This window comes from Apodemus sylvaticus, chromosome 17, assembly GCF_947179515.1.
Source record: "Apodemus sylvaticus chromosome 17, mApoSyl1.1, whole genome shotgun sequence".
NCBI lineage: Eukaryota > Metazoa > Chordata > Mammalia > Rodentia > Muridae > Apodemus > Apodemus sylvaticus.
This window is the reverse complement of record NC_067488.1, coordinates 52,528,812-52,556,047: the sequence shown is the minus strand read 5'-3', so window position 1 is coordinate 52,556,047 and position 27,236 is coordinate 52,528,812. Positions and strand designations below refer to the sequence as shown.

Here is a 27,236-nt window from a genome sequence, read left to right as displayed (position 1 = left end):
GTTTCACTGAGTCTTTCCAGAACCAGGGGCCACTCCTCCTTTCTTCTTGTACCTCATTTGATGTGTGGATTATGTTTTGGGTATTCCAATTTTCTAGGTTAATAACCACTTATTAGTGAGTGCATACCATGGTTCACCTTTTGAGTCTGGGTTACCTCACTTAGTATGATGTTCTCTAGCTCCATCCATTTGCCTAAGAATTTCATGAATTCATTGTTTCTAATGGCTGAATAGTACTCCATTGTGTAGATATACCACATTTTTTGCATCCACTCTTCTGTTGAGGGATACCTGGGTTCTTTCCAGCATCTGGCAATTATAAATAGGGCTGCTATGAACATAGTAGAACATGTATCCTTATTACATGGTGGGGAATCCTCTGGGTATATGCCCAGGAGTGGTATAGCAGGATCTTCTGGAAGTGAGGTGCCCAGTTTTCGGAGGAACTGCCAGACTGATTTCCAGAGTGGTTGTACCAATTTGCAACCCCACCAGCAGTGGAGGAGTGTTCCTCTTTCTCCACACCCTCTCCAACACCTGCTGTCTCCTGAATTTTTAATCTTAGCCATTCTGACTGGTGTAAGATGAAATCTTAGGGTTGTTTTGATTTGCATTTCCCTAATGATTAATGAAGTTGAGCATTTTTTAAGATGCTTCTCCGCCATCCAAATTTCTTCAGGTGAGAATTCCTTGTTTAACTCTGTACCCCATTTTTTAATAGGGTTGTCCGGTTTTCTGGAGTCTAACTTCTTGAGTTCTTTTTATATATTGGATATTAGCCCTCTATCTGATGTAGGATTGAAGATCTTTTCCCAGTTGCTGTTGTTTCTTATACACACACACACACACATATATATACATATATAATACACACATATACACACACATATACATATTTCATGGGGCATTGAGAGTGCTCTGCCCTGTTGTCAAGCAAAATGCACCCCAGACTTAATTCTGGATCTGTGTCACTGGGGCCTGCCTTGCCTGAGGACTCAGGAATATTTAATGACCGAGCTGGCTACCATCTTTCCAAGCCTCCAGAGTCCTCCTGCCCTGCTTCTAGGAGCAGCTGTGAGCCCATGGCATAAGCAGCCACTACCATTTTCCTACACTTTTCTTTGCTGACAGCGCCTCATCTAAGGCTGTCCAGAATAAAATTAAAGTTTTATATATTTGTAGCATACTTCTTTTTCTGTTAGAGACAAGGTCTTACTGTGTTGCCTAAGCTGACCTTGCACTCATTATCCTCCTGTGTAGGATTATAGGTGTATGCCATCTTGCCCAGCTGCTAGCTTTCATTGGCTTTAACACAGCAGTCCTCCAGTGAGAGTGGCATGCCTCCCGGCAGGCCCTTGGCAATGTCGCAGGACATTTTTGATTGTCATGTGGGCATGATGATACCTACTGAAGTCTGTGGTAAGGAGGTGAGAGATACAAGAGGTCTTCCCACAATGGAGGAGGCCCTGTCATTGCGCCTGGTATCCGTGATAACAGGCAGATAGGGTTGACTTACATGGTGTCTGCTTGTGCCAATACTAACTTTTGAGACAACCTCTTCCCCTTAGTCCCATGATCCTGAGGCACAGAGCCACAGTGAGTACATTTCTGAAAAAGGGGAGTAGGTGGGTTTTTTTTTTAAAGATTTGTTTATTTATTATATGTAAGTACACTGTAGGTGTCTTCATTTTTTCTTCTCTCTCTGACCCAAAGGTTTATTCATTTATTATATGCAACTATTCTATAACTGTCTTCAGATACCCCAGAAGAGGGCATCAGATCTTATTATGGAGGGTGGTAAACCACCATGTGGTTGCTGGGATTTGAACTCAGGACCTTCAGAAGAGAAGTCAGTGCTCTTAAATGCTGAGCCATCTCTCCGAGTAGTGTTCTTGCAGAGTGGAATAGATATTGCCTCAAATCCCTAGCGGGCCTGGGAATGGTCCTGAAGGTGACCTTCCACTTTCATGCCCCATCTTATGGGAGCAGAGGATGTCTGTTAAGTAGTGAGGAATGGGAGGCCTACAGCCAAGCTTTCTTATGAGGCATCATACTTTTCAGTTGCTTTAACAAAACACTATGACCAAGGTAACTGTCTTAGTCAGGGTTTCTATTTCTGCACAAACATCATGACCAAGAAGCAAGCTGGGGAGGAAAGGGTTTATTCAGCTTACACTTCCACACTGCTGTTCATCACCAAAGGAAGTCAGGACTGGAACTCAAGCAGGTCAAGAAGCCGGAGCTGATACAGAGGCCATGGAAGGCTGTTCCTTACTGGCTTGCTTCCCCTGGCTTGCTCTGCCTGCTTTCTTATAGAACCCAAGACTGCCAGCCCAGGAATGGCACCACCCACAATGGGCCCTCCCCCCTTGATCACTGATTGAGAAAATGCCTTACAGCTGGATCTCATGGAGGCATTTCCTCAAGGGAAGCTCCTTTCTCTGTGATAACTCCAGGCTGTGTCAAGTTGACACACAAAACCAGCCAGTACAGTAACTTATTTTAAAAAGCATTTATTTGGCGCTCATGGTTCTAAAGGACAAGCCTATGCCCATCATAGGAGGGAGAATGGCAACAAGCAGGCAGGCACGGTGCTAGGGCACCAGCCCGGGGCTCACATCTTACCCACAAGTAGGAGGCCAAGAGCGGTCTGGGAATGACACAGGCCTTTTGAAACCCCGAAGCCCACCCACAGCAACACCCCTCCCCAAGTAAGACTACACCACCTAATCCTTCCCCAGTTCAACCACTGGGGACCAAGCACTCAAATCTATGAGACTAGGGAGGAGCTGGGCCTCCCTTTCTCATGGGAGTTTGCAAGGAAGCCTCAGCTCCCAAGGTGGATGGCCAAAACCTCCAAGAACATGCATGTGGTTGGCGGAACATCAGGGTGAACATGCATGAGGTGACGGAACACCTCATCAGGCAGAGGTGAGAACAGACAAGAGGCTCTGAGGGCGCAAGTGGCCCTGGCATAGTCCCTGGAGGGCAGAGACTGGGACTTCCCTCACCCTCATCTCTGAGACTCACAGGCTGTATTTTGATGCCTGCCCCAGGGTGCTGTTGGCCAGCGATCTTTGGTTTCCTTCCTGGATTTGAAAGTCGTCTGACTAGGTTGGTCAGGATTGGAGGTACAGCTCATGAATGCCTGACAACATCTCCTTCAGAACAGTGCTCTGTCAGACATTCCCTCGAAACAAACAGGTCTGCCCCTATAGACGACCCTTTTTGAAGGAAAAGCCCCACAGAGCCAGTCCTGTGAGAGTTGCAGGGCACTCGATATTTGCTGTAAGAACAAGTCTGAGGTGCAGTCTTCTTCCTGTGTTTCTCCTGCCCCTCTGCAGCACTGAAGCTAGAAGCCGGTCTCGTAAGGAAAATGTCATCAAGAAGTTATTCAGGCACTCAGAGGAGCGATCCATAGCCCTGAAGAAGACCTTACTAATAATCAGTTCGGTAAGGACCTGAACCCTTCTCTGAAAAGACCCACGGGAGGTAGGAAAATCAGCACTCAGTGTGGCCAACGAGTAGAAAGATGTTCGGGAGGCTACTTCCTGTCCATGAAGACGAGGTAACCAAAGGGTCCTAGCTGACAAGGATGCAAGGACATTGGAGTTCTCCTGTGATGCTGGTGGGGATGAAAGCTGTATGGCTGCTGTGAAGGACAGTGTCATGGGTTTTGTCAAGATCAAATGGTGGACCATGTGACCCAGCGATTCCTAGGTATCAGTCAAGAGAGACAGAGGCACTTCCTCACAGAGACACGTGTATGTGTGTCTCAAGCCACACTGTTTGTCATGTTCAGACTGGAGATAACCCAGACACAGATAAGTCGTATGTACCATGTTGGTACAGTGCCAGTCAGGGATGAAAAGGAATAGATGTGGGGAGTTGGGGGGGGACGACACACAGATGTTTAGGAGGCTGGTTTTGGGGTGATGCAAAGGTTCTGGTGTCTGTGATGGCGGCTGGGCACACGTCAGAAGTCAGTGAGAAGTTGTCTGTGATTTTGGATGTTTGAACTCAGATTATCATTTAGAACCAAACCCAAACAAGGCATATTTAGTTCAGTGAACTGGGCCAATGTGTAAAAGCAGGGAAGCTAAGTGCAGGTCTCTAGCACCCTGGTAAAGAGGCTGGTGTGGCCGTGCACCTGTAACCCTCAGGCTGTTCAGAAGAAGACAGGGATTCTGGGCCTCCATGGTGGCCAACCTGGCTCCAGGTTTAGAGAGAGAGACCCTGTCTCAACAAGGTAGAGGGACATCAGGTCACCTGATAACCTTCTCTGGCCTTCACACATGACACAGGACACCTGTACTCTCATGGGTACATACACCACAGGTGTACGCAGAAAATATTAATAAAAATGAGAGCTCAGGGGCTGGCGAGATGGTTCAGTACTCAAGAGCCCTTGGCTGCTCTTTCAGAGCACCTGGGTTCTGTTCCCAGCACCCACCTTCCTAGGACTCCTCTTCTGGGGCATCTGACACCCTCTTTTGGCCCCAAGGGCACATTGCACATGCAGCTACACACACACACACACACACACACACACACATACACACACTCACATACACACATATACAAACATACACACACATACAGGCTCTCACACAAACATATAAAAATAAATTTAAAGAACAAGAACCGTGTGGTCTTCTCAGCTTTTAGATCCACATTTTACCACACTGGCAGTCCATGGTGGCTGCTGGTGACACTCACAATGTCCCTCTTTGAAGTAGGGGCCCTGTAGGCCTTCCTTTCCAGTAAACAGGGTCTCTTCATTTTCATGTTTAGTTAACTTATCGACAGTGTTCGATTCCGTGGTAATGTACATTCCCAGAAGACTTTTGCCTGTAGGGTTTTCTTCATGCGACATGGAAGAAATTCCTTTCTCAGCAGCTGGCTAGCTATGTAATCCATGACTTTGGTCATAGAGGAAACCCATCTGATTAATATTCTGAGTAAACTGGCATGCTGTACTGGAAATGCTGGGAAATGCTGAGCCAACAGGCAGGACCAGAAGGTGGAGACTCCTGGGAAGGGTTGACCTATGCCCCCTAAAGGCCCTCATTCCTCTGGGCCATTTCTTGCCTGTTTCCTGGTAGAGGAACCATTCTGGGAAGAGCCTTAGAAAGTCTTAGTGGCTCCCACCTCTCCCTTGCTTTGTCACATCATCACTGGCTGCCACGGTCAAGTCTTGACTCAGCTCAGCCGAAGCTGGTGCTTCACTAATCCTGAGTGTGCACAGAGCCTTTCTTGCCTTTGACAATATAGAGTTTTTAAATCCCCAATGTTATTTGCACTTTCCTGCTCAGACGCCCAGCGGACACATAACTTGGGAGGAACTGCGCCACATTCTGAACTGCATGGTTGCCAAGTTAAACGACTCGGAATTCAGTGAACTGAAGCAGGCGTTTGACCCCGAGGGCACTGGAGCAGTGAGGGTCAACTCCTTACTGGACTTGCTGGATGACAGCACGAAGGTAGGTCCGCAGCGTATCTTGGCTGGGTGACTCCTGAAGCCAGGAAGTCAAGCGTTCTCAGCGAACTACGGTTGGAATAAACCCAGGACTCCACATTTCCACACAGTTCCAAGTTACAGCTAAAGAGCTTGTTGTTCCGTTTCAATTTTGTTTTCTAAAGCATGACATTTCTGAAAAAACCAGTCCTGAAGTGACAGGTGCTGAGCCATGCTGCACTTAAAGCCAGGTCCTGCAAAGGAGCATTTGAGAGTCCCATGTGGCCCAGCACTGGGCAGGCTAAGGCAAAAGAATGCTGTGAGTTCTGGGCTATCCTGGGCTATGGGGAGTACTGGACCAGCCTGGGCTACATAATAAAATGAGATCCTGTCTCAAAAAGGGGGAAAAATGTAAACAACTACCACAGAACCGTGTTTGGGAAGAAGTCCCATGCCCTGAGCTGACACGGTTCCAGGGGTGACCGCTCTGCAGTAGCTTGTAGTCACTGCTGCTTTTGATTGGAAAAATAGTCAGTTTTATTATAAGTGGCTCTGTGGCATCCATTAGTGCTGTCTTTAAGATGCTTTAAAAAGTCAAAGAGTTGCATGCATGGCTTTGCTGTCAGAATGTTAGGCTGCTTGCCTTCACTGTGAAGGGGAACTGCTGTGCGGAGCACAGACCATCACACACTTAGTACTTCACCCTTCAGAATGTATAGATATGCCCACAGCAACACACACACAAGTTCCAAATCTAAATATGCAGTCTCAGTCATCTTGACTGCCCTCGTGTCTCCTGCACAAGCACTGCCCGTACCCTAAACCACCGGTGGTCCTTAACCCTGCTAAGCGAGCTGTCGAGTTTTCAGGAACGTCCACAGCCCCTGTGTAGGTCGGTTGCAGCCCAGTGCTGCCGTGCTCAGGACTTCTTACCTCTGGACGTCACCACAGCTCTGCACATCTTCAAACCAAAGCAAACTAAGACATGTAGGCAGACTCCACGCTGCAGGGGATACAATCTCTCCTTGATGTAACCTGGGCTGTGACACATGGGGCACATACACTCAAACCTACCATGTAAGTGTGCACACACACTAAAACCTATCATATGTATGTATACACACAAACATGCCATGCATATGTGCACACACTTAAGGTTGCCATATATATGTATGCACACACTCAGGCTTACCATATATATGTGTATACACACTCGAATCTATCATATATATGTGTATACACAATCTGTCATGTTATATGTGCACATATAGGTATACAAGCCCACCATAGATATGCATTTACACTCAAGCCTTCCATATGTATGCACGAGCCTGTCATATATATGCATATATACAATCAAACCTTTCACATGTGCACATTGTGCCTGCTCTTAAGCCTGTCATATACATGTACACATACACTTAAACCTATCATGCATATAGGCACACATACCTCCAACCCTATGATGTGTATATAGAGACACACGATTTCTTTTATCACAAGCAGTTATATGGGAATATAAATGATGCTTTATAAATGTGTGCACGTCGACCATGTGCATTGTGATGAGCTTGGATATACGCTCTTATATACTGTACCCGACTTTACCAACAAATAAGTTTGAGTGGATGGCTTTGCAGTCTGTCATCGTTCATTGAGCCATCAGTAACATTTAACACAGTGAAGTTCGCTAGCTAATTCTAAAGGACACTGCGTATTCTCCCTTGTTATGCTCTATGCAGTTTGCATAAATTTTGCTCCAACCTGGATCAGCCAGGCAGAGTCAGATTTCAAGTCAAGCCCCATGCTCCTGATTGCTCTTCAGGAAGGATAAACTTTCTTTTGTGCACTTAGGTGAGAAAAATGTCCCCTTCTACAGACACCAAGACGCCTCTGCCTGTGGCTTGGGATTCAGTAAGTACCACTTGTCTTCTGTTTTGCGGGCCCCAACCCCATGTGCTCTGAGGGCACCTGCGTGCTGGCTTCCGGGGCAGCAAATGGATATCTTTATTTCCCATCTTAGGTAGAAGAATTAGTGTTTGACACCATCACCAGGAACCTCCAGGCCTTTTACGGCATGATGCAGTCCTATGACCTTGGGGACACGGGGGCTATAGCAAGAAATAACTTCAAGAAAGTCATGCGTGTCTTCTGCCCATATCTATCGAGCGAGCACTTAGTAAGGTAAGTTCACAAGTCCTTCATGTCCTGCTTTTCCACAGCCTGCTCCGTGACACTTGTGAATAGTATCGGTAACACACACTTTGTGTTGAGTCCTCACTAAGTGCCGGACTGAAAATGTATCATGTGTAATTTAGTCAGCGCTTCCATGAAAAGAAGGGAGATGGAGAAGTTGTGAACCTACTGCGTGGCTCCAGTGAGTGGGACAAAGGTTCTGTCTGCATCTCTGGGATTACTGGCTATTCCTGTTTGTTTGTTTGTTTTTTTAATTTTTTAAGTGTGCAAGTGTGTCTTTGTATATATTCATGTACATGTAGTAAGTACAGCGTCTGTGGAGGTCACTCATTCTCCCAGATACTTGAGTTTGAGCTTTTTAAATTTTAACCTTGGACTAGAGAAATGGCTCATAGGGTAAGGGCACGTACTGCTCCTACAGAAGACCTGAGGTCAGTTCCCAACACCCGCGTCAAGCTGCTCACAACCCCGTGTAGTCCACTCGAGGAACTCCACTGCCTCTGGCCTGGGCAGGTGCCTGCACTCAGATGCAAACGGATGCGTACATGGACACACCACCAACACTTAACTTTTTTTAAAAAAAAATTCACAATGTTAGCCTTTGAAAGGGCATGCTCTGATCATTTTTTCATCTTTAGACTCTCCAATAAGTTCCAAGAAGCAGTCTCAGGAAGGATCCAGTACAAGAAGTTTCTGTTATCCATCGGCATCGGTATCCCGTCACCTACACCCTCGCTTTCTCCTCCGAAGGGTCAGCAAAGCGATCCGTTTCAAACGGAGGAGCCAGGCCAGCAGGATGAGAGGTGAATACAAGCAAAAGAGGAAAATCAAAAGCCTTGCTGGGATAGCTACCCCATCGCTTCTGTCGGTACCTGTGGCTGTTCCTGCGCCTTCAGAGTTGTAGCCGCTAGCTTGCGTAGTTAGAGCCGGCAGAGCTCTTGGCAATAATCAAAACCAATTGCTAATTTTAGAAATGGAAGCAGGACAGTCCCAGAGCTGGGGGACTTGCTGAGGCTGTTCCAGAGTCGACAGCCTTGGACTTCACCTCCTGGAGAGTTTGAGTGCTCTGTACCTGTGTGCCTCCCCCCTCCCCTCCCTTCCCCCCACCCTTCTCCTCCCTCACAAAAGTGAAAGTCTTCCCCACAGCTTATCATTTACTATAAAGCACTAACCCACTAACACAGCTAACATTTTCTGATATGGATGGTGGCGCTGTTAACACGGTAGCCAGGTTGAACTGTCTGAACTGTCAACGAAAACACACTGGGTGAGTTTATAGGAGACCAGACTGATGGATATTCAGACACCGGTTCAGTCTAAGGAAAAGACGCTGGCTGTTTTAACTGCTTGTTCCTGACACGGCATGCCTGCAGGAGTGGGGACACCCAGCAAGTGCCATCTTGTTATTTCTCCGTTTCAGGGTCCGTGAGCTTGGAATGATGGGTATGCCTTTTAAGAGAAAGCTTAAATATCTGGCAACATGTCTCCCTAAAGCCAGGCGAAGGGATAATGGCAGTTAATCTGTTCATAATGCAGGCTTTCCCAGAGGGAGGACCGGAACTATGCTCCTCACGGCTGTCCCATTCTTTCTAAAGGGAAAAGAATGATCTTCCAACCACAGACCCTCTCGTAATCCATGTTGTGAATTAAGTCTACAAAGCTACTCAGGTTAACCATGGCTTCTCTGCTCTACTACAGATGGCCCAAGATGCTTGAAGCCTCCCTGTAGGCCCTGACTTGCTTCCCTGGTGCAGGAAAGCATTTTGCTTTCAGTCATACATGCAGTCGGTTGTGGTGGCAGAGTCAGGGCCACAGAAATCTGAAGCAGGGATCCGCAGTCTAGAAGCAGGGAAAGCCTATGCTGGTGTTAGCTCATGGTCTCCTTTGTATGCAGTTCAAGCCCCCAGCCCTGGGCATGGTGCTACCCGCTTTTACCCATCTCGTTAGCCTGGTCAACATAATCTTCAAGGGCACGCCAAAATCAGTCCCTCCCAGGTGTTCCTGGTGACTCGTCTCTAGGCAGTTCTAGATCCTGTCTGGCTGATGACACTAATCTTTTGGCCAGCCTTGATCTATTTCCGTCCAGCTCCAAGTTGAGAGACTTAGTGTGAAGACAGTTCTGTCCTTCCCCGATGGCTGGTCACCGGGCGTGGTCCTCAGGACCCTCTCTACAGAATCAGTGCTGCTGGGCTGCAGTCCCGGCTCCACGGCTGAGAAACGCAGAAAAGAAGCCCCACTCTCTGAGCATGTCCGTCCACTTAGGAGAGACGAGCAGGCATGCCGTGTCCGCTGATGGGGACCACAGTGTCTACTTGTGATTTCAGAACCCAGCCCTTGAGGGACAAAACCACGGAGATCAAGAACATGACCAAGGAAGAAGTCATCGATAGTCTCAAGCACCGGATCCAGCAGAAGGACCCGGTATTCAGAAAGCAATTTCTTAGCATCAGCAAGGAGCCGGATGTAAAGATCGACCAGGGGGAATTCCGGAAGGTAGGATCCCGTCCGGCCGCTGTGGGACTTCCTTCCTGCCTAGGTCCGTGTGCTCCATCCCGCTGGCATACATACTTCACTCATTGTTGCTGCTTGTTCTTTTCTTAGTGGGAAAGGGGTTGGCGCACAGTAGAAGAATTCACAGGTGGGTGCCACCAAAAAGACCAATCTATTTAACACACTGAGAGGGGAGCAGCATGGCCGGGCACTGGAGCCGGCTGCAGTGCGCAGACTTGTGTGTGGGCGTGGTTTGATGTTTCCGGGTGTCTCTCAGCAGCCTCAGAGGATTCCGACGGCCTCAAATCTTCTGTTTTAGCAAATTCCTTCTGACAGTAGTTCCAGTATGGCTGTGGCTTGCTTTGGGTATTTAAACCTTTGAAACAGCTTTTCTTGCTGCACTGTTGGGCTGGCCACGTGTGTCTGGTTCTGTGCACTGGGAACACCATAGGGGTGGCAGTGCAGAGCTGCTTGGGCCCCTGCACACACGTGATACACATGTACACACACACACACACACACACAGTGGCATGGCATCCAGGAGAGGAAGGGTGCTTGTGGAACCAGCAGGTTTGTGCCAGAACAGTCTCAGCTTGAAGGGCCCTGCACCAGCTTCAGGAGTTAATTTACACGGGTGCTTATGATTCCTGCAACGAGCACTCCGGCTAGCACTTCGGTTCTTCTCTGAAAGGCATCTCAGTTAATTTGCTGTAGTGTCCGTGTGGACAGGCTACAAAGCAGTAGAATCAGTTTCTAAGGAGATAATATTCCCTTGAGTGCCTGTTATTTGCCTGATGTCTACCTCCAGGCCAGGCAGCATAATGGGCTCCTAGCTTGTGCTGGCTTAGAGACATGTGGAGTGGCATTTAAGTGGTATCTCAGAGGAGAGGGTGGTGATGCAGGGGAGAGGGAGGCGGGAGCTCTTAAGTCAGGTAGCTGAGGAAACCACCCCTGCCTCTCTCCTCACAAAACAAAAGATGTCTAGTGGTGAGGACGAGAGTTCAGTCAACATGTTTGCCATACAAGCATGAAGACCCAAGTATAATTCCCAACACTCAGGTAACAAGCCTGGCATGGTGGCACACGGTCGTAATCTTGCCACGGGAAGATGGAAATTGACAGGTCCCTGGGGCTTTCTGGACAGCCAGTCCAGCCTGATTGTCAAGTACCAGTTTCCGGCCCTACCTTTGAAAAAGTACAACAGTAGGTAGATGGTACCAGAAGAAAGATACTTGTGGTTGTCTGTGGCCTCTGTGTGAGCATGTGTCCCCACCCTCTGGCATGTGTTTTCCCCCCCCACACATGTACACCTAAGATGTCTGGAGCATCATCCTTAAGCAGAGGAGCTATCGGGAGGGGCTTGGGGATGCAGAGTCAAGTCATGCCCAGAAATTAAAGGTGAAGAAAGGAAAGGTTCAGATGGTTCCAGCATCCCAGCTTGGGGACCAGATGCCTGGTATGGTGGCTAATGTCGTTTGCCAACTTGACACACCTGGGAAGAGGGCATCTCACTGCATCAGATGATGTTGCTTCCATCAGATGGTAATTTTTGTGAGGCACTGTTTTGACCTCTAATGTAGGGGGCCCAACCTACTGAGGGGAGTGCTATCCCTGAGCAGATGGGTACGGGCTCTATAAGAAAGGTAGCCGACTGGGGGCCTGGGAGCAAGCCAGTAAGCAGTGTTCCTCCATGGCTTCTGCCTTGGGTTTCTGCCGTGGCTTCCCCTGATGATGGTCTGTGGCCCGTAAGCCAAATAAACCCCATCCTCCGCAAGTTACTTTTGATCAGTGTTTTATACGACAATGGAGAAGGTTCCTGGGGCGGCGGTAGGCAGTCACCAAGGATGTGGTAAGGACATCTCAGAAGAATGAGAACAGCTCTGGGAGGCTGGTGGCAAGGCTGCAGGGCACCTGGGTACCAGCCAGCTGACTCACAAGGCACCTTGCACCAGATTGGTGGTGGTACCTATGTACAACTCTCATCCCTAACACCTTGCAGTGTGAGGCATTGTCCTACAGTGTGTGTCCACAACTCAGTTCACAGGTCCACCCATGACCATTCAGAGAGCAAAGGGAGCGGCAGGGATCTGTGTCAAAGCAAAGGCTGAGCGTGCGCAGCTGGCCCGAACCCTCGCTCCCACCTGGCAGCTCTGTGCATCTTAGTGCAGCTTAGTGGCTGGTTCTCCATCTCAGAGCTCTGTGTCTGCTGATAACAAGCCACAGGCTTCCTAGTGCATAGCCCAGACCATGATTCTCCTGGCTTCCGGCTTCCCATGTTACCTGCCTGCCGGACCTCTCTGTGAGCTGAATACGGAGCCTTCCAGCATCTCAGCATAATGGCACACCCAAACTGCTCCAGCAGTAGCAAACTGACGTCTGACCCTTATCTAGGGTCAGTAGGAAGGAGGCTTTGTTTCCTAAAGTAATCTCAGGCTCCCTGGGTTTTTAGAAGTTCTGTACTGTTACGGAGGTCTCACCGGCTCATTCCACAGGTGTTGAAGGAAGTATGCATCTGTTCAGTGTCGGCGGGTTTGTTTGCAAGGTTCTTTGTGTTCTGCTAATGTTGCTTCTGCTAATGTTGCGTGATTCACCCTGAGGCTCTGTTATTGACTAAGATAGATTTCAAAAACTCTGAGGTTCTTGTGCATCTGTGGGATTCCGGTAGATACGGTGTGACATGATGCTGTCTAGCCGCAGGCCCACTGACTTCTTTCTTTTGGTGAGCACCGGACTGGTGCCCTCCTCTCTGACTCCCAGACACTCTGGGCATCTGCAGCAAGCCTCTCGTGGGTACATCCAGCTCACTTTCTGTAGTTGAGTGCCTTAGCCTTTTCTCTAACCTGGATACCACATGATTCCGTTTCTGACCGGTCTTGCTGTTAGCGTACTATTGTTCTGTGTTCCCTCTCATCCCATTATGGACATGGTTTCGGACCTGCTGTGCTAATTGCAGCTTACAGTTTACACCTCCATAGCAGTGCAGGGTGCTTTCCTACTATGAAAAGAACTCCCAGAAAGAAGCTGTGGCTGCAGAAACTGGTTGGCTGGTCTCCTGCTCTTCTGATTCAGTGCCATGGAGATGTTGTAACATTGCGGGTCCAGAGGCTAGTCACCTTAGCTTGGGCCAGTTCCCGCCCCCTGGAACAGCCACTCCTTGCCCACCTCTGTGTGGAACTAACATCTTGTGACAAATAGATTAAAACCTTGTGGAATCAATTAACTTAGCAGATTATGACCTTCTACCAATCCCAAAGTATCAAAAGTGTTATCAGGTAGTGTCTGGAGCCTTCAGGATAGCTCCTGCATCTCAGTAACCCCCTCTCTCGGATGTACCCATCGGCATAAAGTTGCCTTGGTGACTTTTTTATTTCACCATAAAATTATAAAATCTTCATGAAGCTACTTTATGCCACATAGGAACATGGAATTTGGGGTAACAAATTTTGTATTTCTAGGTCATGGTCACTCAAAATGTCTCTAGAATAAATTACTTCTTATTCCCTCCCTTTAAGACGAGAGCCTTGGGTTTTGTGACAAATGGTACTTTATAATTATAATCTCTTTGATAGTACTGTTTGCCACATACTTCAATTTTACATATAATCTAAAATCTCACGAGACTCTGTGTGTGTGTGTGTGTGTGTGTGTATGTGTGTGTATGCAGTAATTAACCGGTCTTAGCAACCTGTCCGTACATATTTGCTCTAGCTGTCTGTCTGTCTGTCACTGTGTCCTCCTCCTCCTCTTTCTTCTCCTCCTCTTTCTCCTCCTTCTCCTCTTTGCTTGAAACTGGACTCATTTTTCAGCTTGCCTAAAACGATCCCTTGGTACATTATTTAGTGAGGGTTCGCTGGTAGCTCACTGAATGACTAGTATTTGGAGTTCCTTGTTCCTTATTCTTTAGTTTTTCATTTAAGGTTCTTTTTTTTTTTTTTTTTTTTTTTTTTTTTTTTTTTTTTTTTAAGGTTCTTTATCCAGAATGTGTTCAGGACACCATGCCTAAGTTAGTCACCCATTCCCAAGGTTCCTCTGAATTGTGATACTTTCCCAGACTTTCCTTGTATTAATTATTGCATTATGATTATTGTTGTTGTTGTTGTTGTTTCCATTGTTTTTGAGGACCATGGCTAATTTTTGAAGAAACATGATCAGGATTAATTTTAATTGTGTGAGTGAGTGTGTGTGTGTGTATGTGTGTATACATAACCATTACAGTTTTGGTGGAAGCTAAAATTTATGGGATTAAGAAACTCAGAAAAATTCTACATGGAATAAACAGCAGGAATGACGGAACTGGAGGACAGTGGGACACCAGGCACTGGAGGGAAGGGGAGGCACACAGTCCGACCACATCAGCTTGGAACTCTGTGTCTGAAGTCTCCATTTTACAGTGGAGACAAGTGGATCTCTTCAGAGTGAACCAGGCAAAGTAAAAAGAAGGGACAGCCCTGACGTAAACCCACTGCGAACCCATCCAGTACCAGCCACACCGCAGGAAGTTCCCAAACTCTGGGGATGAGATGCTGGGAAGGCTCGGATGCTCCCCAGAAGGGATAAGACGTGTCAAGAGAAGCGATTAAAGCAGTTAGCACCTCAGTGGTTAAAGCTCTTGCCGTGCAGGCATGTGGACTGGCGTTCAGACCCCACATGAATTCAGGGTGGGCATGGCCGCCTGTCATTTTTGCCTTGGAAGGCAGAAACATGAATCCTCAAAGGGAACTGGCTGGCAAGACTGGCTCTATTGGTGAGCTCTGGGTTTGATTAAGAGACTCTGCCTCAAAGAAAAGGAATTGAGGGTAATTCCCATATCAGCTTTACACACGTGTGCCCTCACAGACACACCTCACATGCCTAAGGAAATGGAGAGTGGTTGTTGGCCCAGGAGTGTGGGAGGCTGAAAGCTACAGCCTTGCCTTGGAGAGTTTGCTCTATATAAACAGACAACAGCATAGCAGAAAGGACAGCAGGGTCCCCTAGTGGCCTCAGGGTATCCGCTGTGTGTGGAGTGATGCAGTTTTACTCTGGATAAACTGTGTAGTGTTATATCCTCAAGAGAAAACGCCAGAAACACGACACAGAAGGGCAGCAAGCAGGCCACATATGCAGACGTGACCATTCTGCCCCGAGAAAGGCCTGGGGCCCGCCGGCTACTGTCACTGGGGGCTCGCCACTCAGAGCACCAAAAGCCTCACACCAAGTCAATACGTCATTGGTGCTTGGAGGAAGGTCCTCTGCAGTGAAGTCTGCCCCAGGAAGGGTCAATAGGGACGACCATTTGGAACATTAGAAATGTCAGCCGAGGTGCTGGCAAGACAGCTCAGCTGTGAAAGCACTTGCCTTGCAAGTCCAGGACCTGAATTAGATTCCCAGAACGCAAGGTGGTACACTCTTGGAATCCCAGTGCTGGGGAAGTAGAGATGGGTAGATCCCTGGGACCTACTGGTTAGCTCATCTACCTGCTTAGTGAATAAAACCAAAACATGCATGCCCATACACACACAGATGAATGTGCGCGCACACACACACACACATACTCTCTCTCACACACACATGCATGCACACACATACAAGCACAGAAGCACACTTTTGTATAAACATGTGCACACACATGCACACAATGTATACACACACATAAATACAGATGTTCACTTATGTGTGCACGCATGTATACACACACACACACACACAACCAAGGAAAGAAAGAAGGGATTTGATACAATTTCGTCACTTTTCAACGGACTTTCAGGAGAGAGTCTCCCAGAGAAGGCAGGGTTTTCAGTCTGTTCGGAAGGCTGTGGCTGGAGTCCCCGCTGCCTGTGAGTTGGAGGCAGGTGTTGAGGATAAGGTCTTCTGGATCTGCTGCTGTGTTCATTGCAGCTGAGAGGGGCGCAGCTTTGGGGGAGATCGGAGCTTCTGAGAAGCTTCCAGCAAGGCCAAGCAGGCCCCATGGCCCTCCTTGCCCTGAGGAAATGCACACCCAGCCCACTGGCCAGGCTATGTAAGGCTCTGCTCTCTCCCCGGCGTCAGCACCCTCCGGGCTGGGAAACATTTGCCTGCAGACATCTTCCCACCCATTGCATATGTTTTTGTGAAAGAACTAAGCAGGAGGACTTTGCAATGAATAATTCATGTGTGATTGTTTTCACAATATGAGGTTATTTCTCAGAGTGTGTAACCCATCTATTCATTTCTGAGACCCATTGCCTCTGGGTGCTTTTGTGTGGGCCGCAGTTTCCTCTCTAAACAGTCGTTGCACCCCATGCTATGACAGGAAGCTCTACAGAGCTGGGCCGGGGAACACAGGCAGGGATTGATACAGCTGGCATGGGAGTCCCAGTCGAAGGTAGGCCTTGGAGTTCAACTCATCTCCTCAGTAATGCTACACCCTGCAGCTCCTGGTCCTGCAGTGAGAGCACTGTGGCTTGTTCACATGCACATAGATACACATGCACACACACATGTGCATGCATGCGCACATGCACATATGTATACACAGACACAGACCAGGCACACACACACACACACACACACACACACACACACGAACATGTGCACGGCCAAGGCCATCTTCCCACTGTTTGCCTTCAGCCCTGATATCCTCTTCCTGAACACCAGAAAGGACATATGACACATATAAACGGTGACTCCTGTGTACGGAGCCAAATCTAGGCTGTTCAAAGGGTTCAAAGTGCAGCCAAGTGAGGAGGAGGCATGGCTGTACACTATGTCCAGTTGAGGGGGAGGAGAGGAGAAACTGCTTCCAGAGCCCTCCCTGGAAGATGCAGTCCCCCGTACACCGGGCCTGTTCACAGCCCCTTAGCGGCTTCCTGCACTCTCCCAGCTGGTGGGCTCACAAGGTATTTGCCAAGACTCCAGTTAGCTTTTCCCGTGTGGCTGGTTGGGAGTTGTGTGAGGACCAGGGTTCCACAGCAGGCAGCTCTCTCTTTCGCTGTGTGAGTACAGTCCACTTCCAATGTTCCATTCTTTCTTCAGCCTGGTTTCTTTACTCTAGTGGTATGAGGTGATTGGTGATCAGAACCAGGCCAGGTGACCAGGGCAAGTCAGTAGCATTTGTTTTCAGGTCTTTGTACAAGCTTCTGAGGGATCCTTTCTCTGAGCGTCTGAGGGGACGAAATGAGAGGCACTTGGTGCCTTAGAGAGCTGGCACAGTGCAGGTTGTGCAGTCGGAGAGCAGCGCCTCACAGAGGAGGCGATGAAATGGGGCCCAGCCCTGCCTTATGCCTCAGATGTGCCTCCATGTCTTTGGGCTTTGTACAACACCAGAACTATCCAACTCTGTCAACTCATGTCCCTGTCTCCCCCGTCCTATGTGATCCTGAGAAAAGGAGGCCACTGCCGGGCTCCTTTAACTGCCAAGGCTCAATCCAAGTTAGTGGAGTGTTGGGAGCAGGCTTGCTGGACCACATAGGGACTTTCAGATGAAGCCTGTGTCCCTCAGAGCCTGGGCATGGCAAGCTAGTGTCCCCTAAAGTACCCACCTCCTCCTGATGTCCCATGCCAGCTGCTCCCAGGAGGGCGGCACACAGGAACACAGCTGGCTACTACTGCTGTCTGTGCTATGGTGTCTGGCCTGTGAGCTCTTTCCTTGCACTGACCCATGTCAGGCACCATAAAGAGCACAGCACAGATTGCATTGTCCAGTCGCTGTCCCCGGACCTTCCTGGGAGTGTCATTGTCTCCTCTGCAGCCCTGTGGGCCCTCCTGGTAGTGAGTTTCAATAAAGCTTATGCTCACGTGCCACCATGGATGGTGTCCCCAGTCTAGTCACACATCCACTGTCCCGTTGTGACCGGGCTGCAGATGCAACACCTCCCCTTTGAGCATTCAGCTTCCAACAAGCTTTCAGCAAGCCTTCTCTCTCTGTCCCTACTGGGTTCAGCCATCCTGCTGGATGCACAGCCCTGTTCTGAACTTGTAGTCCACAGCCTTCATCCAATAGTGGGTGGACAGCAAGGTGAAACATCTTCTTTCACCCGCTCTGACCCCCCTCAGCACCTCTCTGTGGGAGGCACCCTCCAGGCAGACAGCTTCTGGATTATCCATGGCTACCACCAAGCCAAGGGCATCTGCCCATAGCAGTTCAGCCAGTCCGTGCCTCTTAGGAAGGTGACTTTGGGACACGTCTGCCCCAGTGCTTGTCACAGAGGGACACATATTTGTTCACCACTCCATACCATATACATAAATGGAACAGGAGCGAGCGTGTGTTCTGGAAGGATCCAGAAACCACCTTCAGCGCGTGGACTCTCACAGGGAGAGACCAGATGGTGCCTCAGATGCCCTCCTATCAGATAGCCACACGTGTGGCTTTCCTCTGCGGGTCATGATGGACTCGAGGACAGTCTTACTTTCCCTCTGGAAACTTCCTTCATTGTGCCTTTGGCCTGGGAAAATGTGTAGAGAAGCTAGCTTACACGGCATGGTCGCTGCTTGAGAGACAAGAGAGAGCTGGGCACCTCGGCTGTCAGAGCCCTCTCATGGCTGCTGAGGCGGCCATGTCCGAGGGTCAGACTGCCCTTTATTTACTCACAAGCCCCAGAAACAAGCCCGGGCCTCCATCTAGGGATACAGAAGGCTGGCCCCACCCTCGGCAGCTGTGGGCGGGGTTGGGGGCAGACAAGTAATAATGGCTGCTGGAGCCTGCAGAGGAGCAGTGGCTTGTGGGACAGCCACCCTAATGCCTCTCTCCCTCTTGCCCTCCTCCTCCCTGCTAGGTCCTGGAGAGAAGTGGAATGCCTATGAATGACTGTCAGTATGCAATGCTGGCTAACAAGTTAGGCTTCAAGAACGACGGAGGCATGAGCTACCAGGACTTCACCATGGGATTTGAAGGTAGCTAGTTGGCTGGTGTTCGTGTAGCTTGCCCACGACAGGGCCTGATGTCCCCACAGGTCTTTCCTGGCAGTACCACCAGTTTGTTCATGCAATGGCAACCCCGGTAGGAGAGGCAGAAGCCATCTTGGCCTAATCTTATCTGTGCTTCAGCCCTTTCACCAGGTTGAACAGAACTTTGTGAGTGGACTGCAGACTCAGAGCAGATGGTCCCGAGAGTGCTTCCTCAGACCCACAGCACAGCCTTTAAGACTTTTCCTCCATGAAAAGATTGCTATCTGAGGGCTGGGGCTGTAGTCCAAGCTGTAGCCCAATTCTTGCCTGGCATGCAGAAGGCTGTGGGCTCAAACTGGCAATACCTGGGAAAACACACACACACACACACACACACACACACACGCACGCACACACACACACTCACAAATCAGAAGATAGTTTTAGCAATGCGGCCTGCAGGCAAGTGTTGTCCCTCCTCAACGGTAGGGATGCAGCAGACAGCCTAGATTCCATGATAAACCCAAGCAAGGCCACGGAGGCTGGTCACGGCCCATCCCTAATGGACCTTAAAACGTTAGGGAGAATATTTTGTGTCATGGGGTAGGCAGAGGTGAATCACCTGCTTGGCCACCAGACTCTCATGAGAGCAGGGACAGCTGGGCCTCTGGCCCTTTTACGATTCCAGGACCACCCATCACCTTCCCTCAGAGTCCAGTTCCCTGAGCTACCAAGTTCCTGGACAGAGTCATAGGGATAAAATGTCTCATTGCTGCAAGAGGTCGGCAGGGTGCCTGGGCAGTGACTCTAGTGACCCTGGACACATGTCCCTTCCTGTCCCTGGCTTTGAGGGGTGACTTCATCGCCTCTAGAGAGCCGACCCCAGCAGCCCCCCTACTTACACACCGAGAGACAGGCATTACCCCTGTGTGGAAAGGAGGCCTTGGGCATCAGGGGCAGCTTAGAATGCTGTCATCTCCTGTCTGTTTGACAGTGTCCCCTGAAGGAAATTGCAGGAAGTAGAGCCTGAGGCTTGCTTATCTCTGGGCATCTGCCTGAGGCCTGGTGGGATAATGCTGGCCCTTCCTCCTCTGCCTGTCCCTTCTCTCCCCGGCCTATCCCTGCCCTCTCAGTGGCCTGCTGTTGCTGTCTTCTAGCAGGTCTACTGGGCCAGATGCTTCAGGAAGGAAAGTCATGCTCCAGTGACCCTAGGGTGTGTGTGTGTGTGTGTGTGTGTATGTGTGTGTGTGTGCACAAATGTATATGTTTGTGTGTGTGTGTGTGTGTGTGTGTGAGTGAGTGTATGTATGTGGATATGTGTTTGAGTATGTGGATGTGTGTGTGTGTTTGTGTATATGTGGATATGTGTGTTTGTTTGTATGTGGATATGTGTGTATTTGTGTGTGTGTGTGTGTGTGTGTGAGTGTATGTATGTGGATATGTGTTTGAGTATGTGGATGTGTGTGTATTTGTATGTGGATGTGTGTGTGTGTTTGTGTGTATGTGGATATGTGTGTATTTGTGTGTGTGTGTGTGTGTGTGTGTTGCTCATTGTGGAGAGATTAGCTCTGATGATCTGCCAAGCAGTAATCAGCCCCTACTTTGAGGTGGACAAAGTAGACGTCAGGGAGCCCTGACCCCGCCACCCCCAAACACCCCACATGTTATTGCAGCCATGTCCTACCAAGTATAGTCTGATGACCCCAGCCTGGTGAGCACGGGGTGACTGGCAAGGCTGTGAATGGCATCAAGGTCCAGCCGTGTAATCCTGAGTGCTGTCTGGGCAGCCAGGATCCCCATGACCACCATACACTTCCTTGTACCCTAAAGGGGTGCGAAACTCTAGACCTTCATGTCGTTGGAGGGTCTCACTCTGAGACCCCTCTCCTGAGTTGCTCGGCCATCATTAAGGGATGGGTAAGGAGGCCTTCTTGGTAGGGATATACCAACTGCTGATGGAGACAGCTTAGACGCCGGAGACGCCCTCATTCCTACTCCATTATTCGAAACACAAACACCACATGCTCACCATATGCCAGAGTCTCTGCTAAGTGCAGATCTGCCCCTGACCAGGAGCCCCTCTAGTCCCAGGCTGTGAACTCTGATGCTCCCCTGGCACAGTGTTATCAGTGATGCCTACTGTGAGGGTACACAGTGAGGAAAGCCGGCTGAGTTAATGAGTGAGGACAAGGGAGAAGCCTGGGGAATCAGGAGACAACCAAGGAAGGACAGAAGCATGGGGCAGGTGTACACGCCAAGGTACCAAGTGCCATGTGTCCCCATGTCGTGGGAACGGAGCTCCCTTTGAGATAAGAGCCTTCCTAAGACATGTTGGGAGGTGAGGGAGGCAGACCCTTACAGAACAGTGCCGTGCTGCACCCATGGGACGCCATGCCATTTGGGATCTCTCTCAACCAGGTTTCAGAAGGAAAGGAGCAGGTACTGAGATAGTCGCAGAGGTGTGGCAGCAGAGCTCACGCAAGCTCCCCATGTGTTTCCCTTTTAGACTCTATGCTGAGTGGACTGGAAACCGTTCCACTGCAGTCACGCACAGCCTCAAGAACAAACATGGACGAGCATTTCATATCTGCTGATGAATGCCTGAGAATTTTCCCCAAGAAACTGAAGGAGTCGTTCCGGGTAACGTGGCTCTCTACATGGTTGTATCTCTAAGGCCCCGCCCTGCTCCCCACTCCACAGCCCACACATGCATGAGTTCTGGTGTCCGGTCAGGCCTGGTAGCTACAGGAGACATTACAGAGACCTTGGGTTGGGGAGCCTAACTCTGAAAGCCCACCTTCTGAGATGCCCAGTCAACACTGAGGTAGAAATAAAGGAGCCGCTCTCAGGGAGCATGGCCACCCGTGGGTCAGTGGACTTGGAATCCTGCGCAGGCTCCCTTGCGCTTAGGCACCAAACAAATGATGTATGCTCACTGCCTGCTAGAGTCTGCACTAGATTTTGGGGTACCCTGCCTGGAGTCTTCTCTTGTCCAGGATACAGGAAGTGGCAACTCATAGACACTGTGAAGGGAGAAGGCAGACAGAAGTCCAGCTCAAGCTGGCCAGGAGCCCACAGGGCTCTCTAAGGGAAGGCAAAGATGAGGACACCATCACTGCCTGCCTGCTCACGAGACCTTCAATGGACAAGTTAGGTAAACTCCGTGGTGAGAAGTAGGGAGGGTTTAGAGGAGAAGAAAGGTGAGCTTGACAAACAATCTTGCCTGGGACTCTGGGTATGTGGTCTGAGAAACTAGTAAGAGCTTCCTTCTGCCAAGGCAAGAGGCCTGTGAGGATTGAGCAAGAGGTTTGCCTTCGTCTGTCCGCACAGTGGGTTTGCAGTATGAGAGGCTTGGAGCCAGAGTTAGGGGAACCTGTGAACCGATGAGTCTTGCCTGTGTGAGGGCAGAGCACTCGACTATGGGGAACAGTGGGCCCATCCTAACTGCTCAGGAGTGTGGGTAGATGGGCAGACCCCTGGGAGGCAGCAGATGGGTGGGGAAGAAGCCAGGAGAACCAGAGACCCTGTGGCAACCTGAGGACATGCCCTAGTAGGAGCCATATCCAGGTCCCCTGTGGCCCCTGTGGCCTCGACCTTTAACCTGGTCACTTGGCTGGCAAGGGCGCGTGCAGGATCATGCCTCTGGCTGCATCTGCAGATCCAGGCGTTTGTGCCCGCCTCCCGTTCTTTAAAACAGTGAGCAGAAGGAAGCAGAGCCACATATAAGATGGCATAAGCTCTGTTTTCTGCTGCCCGGTCTGAGTCTGATCTTGCAGGGTGCTCCATGCCCACGGGGCTCTGCCCAGCCCCTGTTTCCTCCTCCTCCTCCTGGCTCTGCTCTGGCGTGGCCGTCCTCTAATCTGCACTTTCTGGTCCTTTCCTGGGCAACTTCTCTACTTTAAGCCCTCCACATGAGCCGAGTGGGTCTGCTGGCTCTCGGGACTCAGCCTGGGTGCTGTTTTGAAGCAGGTTGAGCCACAATCCCTTCATTCTTTCTCCACCCCACCTCACTACCACCTGCTTGCCACACACAGCGATCAGTGCTTACTTAACTCAGTGACTCGGTGAGGGTTCTCGTCACGGGCCAGGTGGTGCACACGTCCATTAGCTTTACTCTCCACCCACCCTACCAAGTAGATAGTGAGGAAACTGGTGGCCAGAGATGGAGAGAAACTTACCCGAAGCCCAACAGCTGTTGGCTGCAATAGCCAGAAACTAGAGTGTATCCATTGAGGTGTAAAGCCCGTGTGATGATACCCAGGGTTTTCATGCTGGGGGTGGGGGTGGGGCGTGGGGAACTGTGGGACTGAAGCTTGTAAACTTGTGAGGATTATGGAGACAGGGTCCTCAGCACCTAAATTATGCCTGTAGCACAGCAGTGAGGGTTGGTGGTGGGACGCCAGTCTCACCCATGGCTGCTGTGTCCGTCACATTGGAGTGCTGTTACCGGCTCCGTGTCTGACTCCCCAGCAGACTGTGAGAGGGCTGTGCCTCTGTCCTCACCAAGAGTTTAGCACCTCACAGGCACCCAGAGCACACTCAGCCTCATTTACCTGACAAGCTTTGTCACATAACATGCAGGGTGTTGCTCTGGGCGCTGGGGCTGGAGCCAGGCAGATGGGAGCACAAGTCTTGTGCTCCTTGAGTCAGCTTGAAGGTAGAGGCAAGGAGTGAGGCCGGAACAAGCTTTGCAGGCACTGGGACTACAGAGGGAGGGCTCACCAACATGGTCCGAGGCCTCCTTGGGTGTCAGAAAGCAGGGGTCGGGGGAGGGGGATAAAGGTTAGTGAGTTAGGCTATAGTGAGAGTACAGGGGCTGGACAGCATCAATGGCTGGAGAACAGGCATAATGTAGACGGGATGGTAGCCAGGATTCTGCTAGATTCCTGAGGGATCGGGACTTTGGGTGGGATCAACACAGGTAGGCGAGAAGGGTATGTTCCAGGTACAGGGAGCAAATCTGATGTGTGACACCATCTATGAGACACAAACGGGAGGACCTGGGACTCTGGGTATGTGGTCTGAGCAACTAGTAAGAGCTTCCTTCTGCCAAGGCAAGAGGCCTGTGAGAATTGAGCAAGAGGTTTGCCTTCGTCTGTCTGCACAGTGGGTCTGCAGTATAAGAGGCTTGGAGCCAGAGTTAGGGTAACCTGTGAACAGATGAGTCTACAGCCTTACTAAGCCCCCAGCAGAGCCCCCCCCTCCCCTCTGCACGCAGCGATTCCGAGGCAGAGCCAGCGTCATCTAAACCATCCCCATGTGGTTCAGCACAGTGACGGAATCAGTGAGGTGTCTCAGCTAGAACTTCCCACGAAAACCCAAAGCACCTAATTAGACACTAACATGAAACAGGCCAGCTCGGTGTTCTGAACAACTGCTGTCGGGGAGCTGTAGGCTGAAGGGATCAGTGCAGAACCTTCAAGACACCAGACATGTTCCCAGAGGAGGGCGGTGTAAGGGAATCTTCAGAAAGAGGGTGCTAGGACCGTGTCAGCAGCTTTGCAAGTCAGAGGAACTGGGCATCTTGTTTGGCCATAGGCAGGTATTGGTTCCCTTGCTGTCTGATTTTACGCAGCGGACATAGTGAGAAACAACAGTGTTTTAGGATGCTCTCGGAACACGCCAAATGGCCTCTGAAGTGTGGCACATTCTTTAGTAGTTTTACAGGTAAGGAGGCAAAGGGTGTGAAAGTCAGGCGCCTTACCCAAAGTCACACTGATAGTGAGAGGGCGTGGCGGAGTAGAGTGCTTTGGGGGTAGACCTGCACCCAGTGAGCCTTGAACCTGTTTCTTCATATGCCAATCACTGGGCCTCTGGGCAGCATCCTGGACAGAGCAAAGGGCGGGTGCCTGGCCTTCCAGGCCCAGCCCTGGCGCCCGCCCGGTGGCTCCTGGCTGTGACACCTGGCATAGGTTCTGCTCATCAGAAAAGACATGAGCAAACACTTCAGGGCAGGAAGAGTTTTGCCTTCTCCAGGAAACCCGGCCCACTCTCCTCACTCGGTGTGCAGGTACGGGACATGCAGGTATCCCGAGCTGCCTACACTCTCCAATGCCTTAAGTTACCTACTTCCTGGAGAGGCATCTAGGCCCGGACAGGAGTACACACGTCCCTGCAGGGGCGGTGGCTGTGAGGGGTGCAGAGGCGGGAAGGGAAGTGCATTGACCTGTGTGTTTTGTTTCTTAGGACACCTACTCCGCCTTCTTCAGAATAGACACCGACAGGGATGGCATAATCAGCATGCACGATCTTCACAGATTGCTGCAGTACCTACTGATCAACATGACGGACCTCGAGTTTGAGCGCTTCCTCAGCCTCCTGGGCCTGAGACTTAGTGTCACTCTAAACTTCCGAGAGTTTCAGAACCTGTGTGAGAAGAGACCCTGGAAATCAGATGAGGCACCTCAAAGGCTCATTAGGTAAGAAGGCGGTGTGGTCAGAGCCATCGGCGCATGCCGGCTGCTCCACCTGGAGGGCTGCCAGTTCTGCCGCAGCCATGATGGGACACAAAAATGACCCTGGAGCCCCTTTTTATTCTTTTTTCCCTCCTTTTTCTGACACACCTGTGCGCATGTGCACACCACACGTGAGGTAGAACAATCAGATAAGACACCCATGGTTCTACCATGGGGATGTGTAAGTTAAAAGAACAATTTAAAAATCCTGCCAAAGAATACTGTGGAAAATGGGCACAGAATGGCCGTGGAAAATTTCAACCCCAGAGTATAGACTTAGCCATCCAGCGGTCTGTCCTTGTTTGTATCTGTTCGCTGACTGGATATTTGTAGTGAGTGCTGGGTCTCACCATGGGCCTCTATCCATGGCGCAGATGTGAACAGGGCTCCCTTGCTGCGTCAGGAACTCAGGCTGAGATGGCACAGAAGTAAAGAGTCACACTGGGAGGGTGGAGACAGGTGTCCAGCAGAAGTGGGTACACTTGAGGGGGGCCCTCAAGTGTGAGTAGGAATCTGTTAGTCAACAGAAGGCTGTTAAAGGCCAGAGAAAAACACTGGCAAAAGAGAAAATCACAGAGCAGAAGTTACAGACACATTCGAAGGTGGCTGGCAGAGGTGTGGCTCCACAGTGAGACACTGTGGGAGGGGGTCAGGGTGGGGTCAGGGGTGGGGTGGGGTCAGGGGTGGGGTGGGAGTCTGAAACAACTGCATGCAGGTGGCAGAGTTCCCCTCCCCAGCAGGTAGGTAGGTTTTCATGCCGTGGGATGAAGGAATCAGATGGACTCTAGAAAGAAGCTTCAGCAGTCACAGAGTAGATGATGAACTCAGGGAGCAGAGGTCGGATCCTAGTAGGACAGGACTAGGCCTCTAGGCATCTGGGAGAGACAGACAGCTCCGAGACTGGAAGCAAGACATGGCTTTAGAAAGGGCTGACTTTCCAGCCAGACCGTGTGTTGTGCTTCATGAGACCCCAGTGGTCCTCGCCGGGAAGCATGCCCGTCTGGCCTTAGGGAGGCGAGAACTGGAGCTCAGAGACAAGGTGGTGTTGCGGCCTAAGGACCCCAAGGAGAGAGGTAGAGGGCAGGGAGGAGCCTTGCCCGTTCCACAGAGCCACTGCATGCCCACCTGGGCCCCTGGCCTTGGCCCTCTATTCTCCAGGCCTCCACTGCCCTTGACGATGAGAGTTTGTTGCTGTGTGGAAGAGAGGTGGCCTCCTGTCTGCTTCATAGTTACACACTGTGTCTTTCCTTTTATGGACATTCCATCTGTTGGAATGGCTTGGCCCAGAGGCCTGTCTCCCACTCACCTGTTAACCACAGCAGCCCGGGCTGCCTCACCATCCACCACCATACATGCTCATATACTGTCATGGGTCCTTGTCACCAAGGTAGAGTCTTATCAAGGGACACTGTGCAGTGAAGTCCCTCCTGCTGGGTGACCAACACTGTGAGCCTGCCAGGTCCCCGTTTGTCCTCAGAGGCACCCTTCACTGTGTGCGCACTCCCACTGCTGGCACTGAAGCCACTTCCTGTCTCATTTCCCATTGGTAGCCTTCTGAGAACTGTGTGTGACCTAACCAAACCCTACAGAGGGGTGGCAGAGATGTCTTAAAGGCACAGTGAAACCCGGGGCTCTGCAGTGAGAAACCAGAAAGACAAGTGTGTGGGGAATCTTGTTGGCATCCTCTCCTGCTGGGGAGAGTCAGTCAGCTCTCTATGGATTTGCCTTTCTTTTTAAAACATTTATTTTTACTTCTGTGTGCCCTTGTGTGTGTGTGTGTGTGTGTGTGT

General features: G+C 50.3%; 1 protein-coding gene across 2 annotated transcripts in view; it reads left to right on the top strand.

Moving 5' to 3' along the window:
- Positions 1 to 27,236, top strand: part of Efcab6 (EF-hand calcium binding domain 6) — a 177,819-nt gene that overhangs the window by 94,937 nt on the left and 55,646 nt on the right. For both annotated transcript variants that reach the window (XM_052161364.1, XM_052161365.1), the window contains 9 exons: positions 3,345 to 3,453; positions 5,316 to 5,483; positions 7,313 to 7,372; positions 7,482 to 7,642; positions 8,293 to 8,457; positions 9,979 to 10,147; positions 18,880 to 18,997; positions 21,498 to 21,631; positions 25,178 to 25,410. In XM_052161364.1, the coding sequence (XP_052017324.1) occupies positions 3,345 to 3,453; positions 5,316 to 5,483; positions 7,313 to 7,372; positions 7,482 to 7,642; positions 8,293 to 8,457; positions 9,979 to 10,147; positions 18,880 to 18,997; positions 21,498 to 21,631; positions 25,178 to 25,410 (1,317 nt within the window). The remainder of the gene's footprint in view (positions 1 to 3,344; positions 3,454 to 5,315; positions 5,484 to 7,312; positions 7,373 to 7,481; positions 7,643 to 8,292; positions 8,458 to 9,978; positions 10,148 to 18,879; positions 18,998 to 21,497; positions 21,632 to 25,177; positions 25,411 to 27,236) is intronic.